This window comes from Myotis lucifugus, unplaced genomic scaffold (assembly GCF_000147115.1).
Source record: "Myotis lucifugus unplaced genomic scaffold, Myoluc2.0 scaffold_415, whole genome shotgun sequence".
In the NCBI taxonomy this organism is placed as follows: Eukaryota; Metazoa; Chordata; class Mammalia; order Chiroptera; family Vespertilionidae; genus Myotis; species Myotis lucifugus.
In genome coordinates this window covers 456,723-463,562 of record NW_005871463.1, presented here as the reverse complement: position 1 = coordinate 463,562, position 6,840 = coordinate 456,723, and the positions used below count along the sequence as shown (strand labels likewise).

Below are 6,840 nucleotides of genomic sequence, written 5' to 3'. Positions count from 1 at the left end.
CACACAGCAGCGTCTCTTAGTGCCACTGCCTAGAGCCAAGTCTGACGGGCCAAAGGAGCTGTGAGTGTCCACACACCATCCACATCTTGCACACGAGAAACCAGAGGCTCTGAGAGGATCCTGTGGTTCCACCCGCTGGCCTGGGTTAGCGCACTCTACCTGTCCAGACGGCACACTGCTCACTGCCCACTGTCAGCTGCCTGGGCTAGTGCCTGTGCCACCAGACTCCACACTGTTGCCCCAGGATAGGCCTCCATGATGCTGCTTCATTGGCCCCTGCCTCCCCGGAGTGCAGCGAGGGGCCGACTCCCCATCTCAGCACCGGAGGAATGAGCCACCCGGTGGCCCCCACACCTGTATCTCTTGTCATCCAGGGGCACGAAGTCCATGAGCAGGGCGTAGTCAGCCAGCGAGTCCATGCCCAGGATCTTCACCTGGAAGGTGGGGAACATCCTCCTGCCAGGGGGAGGTGCCCAGCAGCCTGAGTGCGGCCCCAGCCTGGCCCGGCCGCACCCGCACGCTCACCCGCCCCTGCCCCTCACACCTGCCTGCCTTGGTGACGATCATCTCTGTGCCCAGCTGGTTGAACTCCTCCCACAGAGCCTTCATCTCCAGCTGGACCGTCACGCTGGACACGTGCGGGTTCTTGGGGCCCTGCCCGGTGGGCTCACCCATGGCTTGGGCCCCTGTGGAGCCGGTGGAAAGGCCTGATGGGAACGGAGAAACCAGCCGGGGCTCCCAGCTGGAGCTGCTCATGGGCAGGGGGTAGGTCTCGGAGGCTGCAAGTACCCCAAGGCCTGCGGAGAGGAAGGCTGGGGAGAGAGGACAGAAGCATGGGCCCTGCTCGCCCCCACTCCACCCAGCGAGCCCTCAGCCTCCAGGCTGCATCTAGGTGCCTCTTTCTCCAGGAAGTCCTCCCTGACTGCCAGGTCTGTGTGTTCCCACAGTTAACGTGACTCGGCATCACCTCGTAAGTGAGTGCTCTGCCCCACTCACTTATCAAACCTCAGAGGGAAGGTAGGGAGGGTGGGGGTAAGGGGGAGAGATCAACCAAAGGACTTGTATGCATGCATATAAGCCTAACCAATGGGCACAGACACCAGGGGGGTGAGGGCATGAGCTGGGGGGAAGGGGGAGATAAGGACACATACTAGTATGTAATAGCTTAATCGATAAAGAAAATTAAATTAAATAAATAAACAAAAAGCTCCTGGAGGCCGGAGACCAGGCCTGGCTGGCTCCCCAGGGGACCTCGGAGCTGACAGGTGGCCGAGAGCAAATGGTTTCACTTCCCAGAGCCTCAGTTTCCACATCCATCACCAGGGCTTCGTCGTAATACCTGCTTCCTAGGGCTGGTGTGAGGATCTGTGAGGACACCTGCAGGGCCGGGCACACAGTAAGCCCTTCACAAATGACACATAATATAGATAATGGGACGCCTGAGATTGGGGTGCTTGGGGTGGGGTCTGTCTCAGCTCCGTGGAGACCCCACAGCCTTGTCCCCTGAAGAAGAGCTGCTCTGAGAGGAGATCCCCCACGTGACCACCAATTGCTCTTACCGTCTCTGACCTGGAAAACCCGCCGGAATCCTGCCTCCGGGAGCCAGCTTTCTGCTCTGGCCTCCTCACTATTTTCTCAAGATCCTGCCTTTTGACCTGCTATCCTGGCACAAGCCTTGGCCAAAAGCTTTGTTGTGGGGAGCCGGCACGGCCATGGCATACTCATGCCAGCTCAGCCTGGTTCGGTGACCCTGAGTGGGGGCGATGAAAGGCTTAGAAAAGACAGACAAGAGAAGGAAAGCCGGGTCTCGGTGGGACGCTGCCCCTCTGATGGAGAGACAGCGCCAACGCCCAGAAGCCGTGTCTTTATTTTATAGCAGATGCCGCGAGGCAAAGTAAGGGCGTGATCAAGATGTTTACAACATTCCCGTGGGTTTCGATCCTACTCAACTACATGCACCTGAACTCTATCACTCAGGCACGTGGGGCCACGTGTTCAGACCATAGGTTCAAGCTCACAGCCATAGCTGTTGGCTATAATTCTGCTGGGAGGGCTCTGCCCTCCAGCTGGGACTTGCACGTGGCCACGAGAGGACTGTGCCCTCTCCTCAGTCCGAGGCTTGAACCTGTCCAAACACTGTAGCAGCGCCCCACACTTTGTCCCCCTCCACCCTTCTGGTTAAAAAAAAAAAAAATCCTGCCCTAACCGGTTTGGCTCAGTGGATAGAGCGTCGGCCTGCGGACTCAAGGGTCCCAGGTTCGATTCCGGTCAAGGGCATGTACCTGGGTTGCGGGCACATCCCCAGTGGGGGATGTGCAGGAGGCAGCTGATCGATGTTTCTCTCTCATCGATGTTTCTAACTCTCTATCCCTCTCCCTTCCTGTCTGTAAAAAATCAATAAAATATATATTTAAAAAAAAAAAAATCCTAACTACAATGAGAGACTACTTTACACCCACGAGGATGGTGATTATCAAAACAATAACAAGACAGAAAATGATGCGTTGGTGAGGTTGTGGAGCAATTGGAACCCTGTGCACTGCTGGGGGGCCTGTAAAACAGTGCAGTCGCTGTGGGAAACAGAATGGTGGTTCCCCAAAAACTAAACTTGGGGTTACCACACTATGCAACAACCTTACTCCTAGGCATATACCCAACAGAACTGAGCAGCAACCCGAACACTTATCTGTACATCCGTGCTCACGGCAGCATTGTTCACAATAGGAGTGGTGGAAGCAACCCAGGTGCCCATGAATGGATAAGCAAAATGTGGTCTATCCAGACATTACTCACTATTCTTCAGCCCTAAAAAGAAGGAAATTCTGCCCGGCCGGCGTGGCGCAGTGGTTGAGGGTGGACCTATGAACCAGGAGGTCACGGTTTGATTCCCAGGGAGGGCACATGCCTGGGTTGCAGGCCCGATCCCCAGTGTGGGGTGTGCGGGAGGCAGCTGATTGATGATTCTCTCTCATCACTGATGTTTCTATCTCTTTCTCTCTCCCACCCTCTCTGAAATAAATAGATAGATAGATAGATATTTTAAAGAAGAAGGAAATTGAGGACATATGCTGAGTGAAATAAGCCAGACAGGACAAATACTGTACGATTCCACTTACAGGAAGTCCCTAGAGCTGTCAAATCCGTAAACAGAAAGTAGGACGGTGGGTGCCAGGAGCTGGGGGAGGGGAGGGGAAGTTCGTGTTTAAAGGGGACAGCATTTCAGTGTTACGAGATGCAAAGCGTCCTGGAGCTGATGGTGGTGACGGCGGCACAGCAGCGTGAATGTGTGTCATGCCCCTAAACTGTGCATCTTAAATGGTAATTTTAATGTTATGTACATTTTACACAATTAAACATTTTAAAATAGAAAAAAAAATCCTGAAACACAAGTGATTAGTTACTAGCCGCCCCAGGAGGAGCTGGGGATCTGGTAACACCATGGGACCCTCAGGGCAGAGGTAGAATATCGGTGTCAGATGGACAGAGAGACAGATAGGTGGGTGGAGGGAGTGTCTAAAGAGCCAGACTGGCCAGAGCTGGCACTGAGGCGGCGCCTGGTAAGAGTGGGGGCCCGGGACCACATTGGAGAAGGGGCATCTTGCTAAAGCCCCCAGTGTTCCTGGGGGCTGGGGGTGGGTGGGGTGGGATGTCCGGTCTGCCTACCCCAGTGGGCGTGACGGGTGGATAGACAGATGGCCCCCACCGTCTGGGACCAGGCCGTCGGGTGGGCAGCTGCAGGAATGACATCCAGGGATGACACCAGCCCCCAGCGTCCACGGTGGTGGGTCCCAAGGGTAGAAGCTCATGGCTTTGCTGGGCCCGGGGGCTTCCCAGCTGGCCACTGGCTCCCAAGTCTTCTCTGAGCCCCCTGCCCATCCCAGCCAATGCCCTGCCCTTCAGTGCCCTCAGAACCGGGGAGGGGCCTGTCCTCGGCCCAGTTCCCCTAAAACCAGCACCGCTCAGGTCGGGAGACGCCCATTTCCCACAGGCATCGAGTCCGTCTAGGGAGGAAGTTAGGTGCTTCTTGTCTAGCCCTCGCCTTGATGCTCAAGGGGTGCGGCCCAGAGAGGGGAGGGGACAGGCCCAAGGTCACCCATGCCTGATAAGGCGTTCACCTCCCAGAAGCAGCCTGTCCCCTGCCTGTCGGCACCCCATAACTGCACCTGGATGGCTGGGAGTCCACCAGCCCCGCCCTGACAGCCTGGGTGCCCCTGCCTCTCCCTCTTGCCTGGGCCTGGGCCCAGTGGGGTTTCCCTGCTCTGCCCCACTCACTCCGGAGCCTGAACCCACCCCGGGGCGGCCTGGGCTGCCCACACTGTACCTGCCATGCGGACGGCCCGGATGTCCAGGAGCAGCCCTGCTCAGTCCGGGCGCTGCCGGCGGGGGGCGGGGTGGGGCGGGGGTGGTCAGCCACTCCTGGTCCCCTGGCTCATTCGGCGCACAGCCCGGCTCTCAGGTGCTCACTCCGTCCTCGGCCTCCTGGCAGGACTGTCCTCCCCTCCTCAGTCGCCCGGTCTTGGTTTTACACCTGGTCTCTGCAGGTGGGACCCGGCGGTGGGCTGTGCAGGCCCCTTTCTCCACGCCACCTCACGCTGCTCTGTCTGAGGCCACTGCCAGGCTGGTCCTGCCCTGGGCGGCGCGTGTGGGAGGAGGGCAGGTGGGGAGGCTCTGACGTGGCAAAGCCTCCCTCCCCCCCTCCCGGTCCCCCTCCTGGCTCCCTCCCTTCCCCGGCTGGGAGCCCCCAGCCATTCCTGATCAATGGCCCAGGCACAGGGTGGGGGCCTATCTTGAGGACGAGCTGGGTGGTCCGCAGGGGCCCAGGCCTGGCTGACTGGAGGGGCTGGGGCCGATGGAGGCCAGGGCAGTGGCAGTAGCAGCAGGGGCTGCATGGCAGGGGCAGGGGCCTCTCACCAGGACCCAGACCCCTGACCTGGGGCTGCTGGGGTGGAGTCAGGGGCAGCTGGAGCAGGAAACCCAGGGGGCGGCAGGAGCAAGCGCTGCAGAGACAGCCCTGCCTGGGCGGGAGGGAGCCTGGTGCTCCCCATGGTTTGGCCCAATGAGCTGTGCTACACTGGCAGGTCCCTGACAATCCCTGTGCCTCGGTTTCCCGAACTGAACTAGGTGCATAATCTCTTCTGCCTGGGATGGCGGTAAGCCGGCCCCGCCCTGGCTGAGGATGGGGAGGGCGAGGCCACGGGGTGGGTGTCTGCGCTGCCCACGGGTCTGTCTATTCTCTCCAGCCAGACCAGGTACCGTCTCCAGGCTGCCCCCTGCTGGCCCTGTGCTGGGCATTCAGGGGACACACAACTACTGGCCAGGAAGGCAGAGGGTGTGCCCCCCCCCCCAAGCTGGCTGCTCTCAGTTGAGAGTGCTCTTTGGCCATGTGGTCCCTTCCACGTGGCCCAGGAAGGGGCATCGGGCTGGACGCCAGGTTAGCCCACTGGGAGGGAGCATCCCAGGCTAACCCCCAGGCCCGAGCACCCCAGGCTGAGCTGGGCACGCTCCACCCAGGCCAGCTCCTCCCAGCCCCACCCCCACTCCTCCTCCAGAGTTTGGCACTGGGGTTGGCAGAGGCCCATACCCGAGGGGCCAGCAGTGGGAGGGGCTGCTCCTCCCAGAGCCTCGAGCGGCAGGCCCACCTCTCCTCCCTCAGCTCAGGCACGCCTGCTGCTCAGTCCCTAGGCCCCCATGCCTGCCTGCCGAGCCCTGAGGGGTCCTGCAGGGAGAGGGTGGGCCGGCCCTGGCACACACCCGTGCCCAGTCCTGGGGGAAGGCTGCGCTGGCTCTGGGGTTTGCTGCTGGGCAAGATGGGTGGGAGTTCTCTGTGCTTGTGATGGAGGGTCCCAGGGGCACCCAGGGGCCACCCTGAGGTAGGGGCCCTGCCACCCCTGACCCCAGGATCCGCAGTGGGTGGAGTGGGAGGTGGGACTGATGATGGAGGGACCTGGTAGCTCCCTCTCAGCCCGGGACCTGGGGCGGGCCAGCTGGGGTTCTGTTGGCCCGTGTGTGTGTGTGTGTGTGTGTGTGTGTGTGTGTGGTGCACACGCATGCTTGTACACACCTTGGTCTGTGTATTGGGAAACACCCCCACACGTGAACATGACCACACTGACATGCCAACCCACATCACACACGTGCACACAGATACCAACCTGCCACCACCCGGGTTCACATGTGCACGCGCTCCTATGTGCACAGACACACGCTCACACACCCGCCCCCCATGCACGCACACCAGGCACACACGCACTCCTCCCTGCACAGCCCCCCCCCCTCGGCTGGCCAGCCCTTTCTGCCGGAAGCACCTCCTGGCCCCCTGCCCCCTCATCCATCTTGCCTGCCAGCCCGTCCCTGGCGTCCCCGTATCCTTCACACCTTCTCATCTCGCTGCTCAATAACAGGAGGCGGCGTGGCAGCTGTGGCCGCGGGGAGATGGATGGGCCAGGCGGGGTGTGGAGGGGCCAGGGAGGATGCCTCGAGAGCACGGAGCTCAGGCCCTAACAGCCCCACTGTCAGCAGGAGCCATGCCCTGCCGGCTCAGGCGGGTGTGGGTTCTGTGGGGCTGCGCTTGGGGCCATTCACCCTCCCCGTTCTGCCTGCCAGGACAGTGTGGCCAGGACCCCAAGGCCCCCACGGTAACCCCTGGGCACACTGCTGCCCCCTGTATGCCTGCACCTGGAACTGGGGTGCCTCGGTGGAGAAGAACTGTTTAAGCTGGATAGCCTATCCCGGGCCCTGAATTCTCTGGAGCTCCCCATGAGCTCATGACTCATCTTGTGAATCGCTCATGGGATGAGGGCCCATCAGAAGATCGAATCTGCCAGAAAAAGCCCAGGGATG

General features: G+C 60.4%; 2 protein-coding genes across 2 annotated transcripts in view; both read right to left on the bottom strand.

Moving 5' to 3' along the window:
• Window positions 1–1,714, bottom strand: part of TBX10 (T-box 10) — a 3,865-nt gene extending 2,151 nt beyond the window's left edge. The window contains exons 1-3 of the mRNA XM_023743852.1: window positions 1,675–1,714; window positions 545–812; window positions 323–456 (exon numbers count right to left, since the gene is read on the bottom strand). Coding sequence (XP_023599620.1) covers window positions 323–456; window positions 545–812; window positions 1,675–1,714 — 442 coding nt within the window. The remainder of the gene's footprint in view (window positions 1–322; window positions 457–544; window positions 813–1,674) is intronic.
• A 1,398-nt stretch (window positions 1,715–3,112) lies between these two features.
• Window positions 3,113–6,840, bottom strand: part of ACY3 (aminoacylase 3) — a 9,014-nt gene continuing 5,286 nt past the window's right edge. Inside the window, 1 exon segment of the mRNA XM_023743850.1 lies at window positions 3,113–3,175. Coding sequence (XP_023599618.1) covers window positions 3,113–3,175 — 63 coding nt within the window.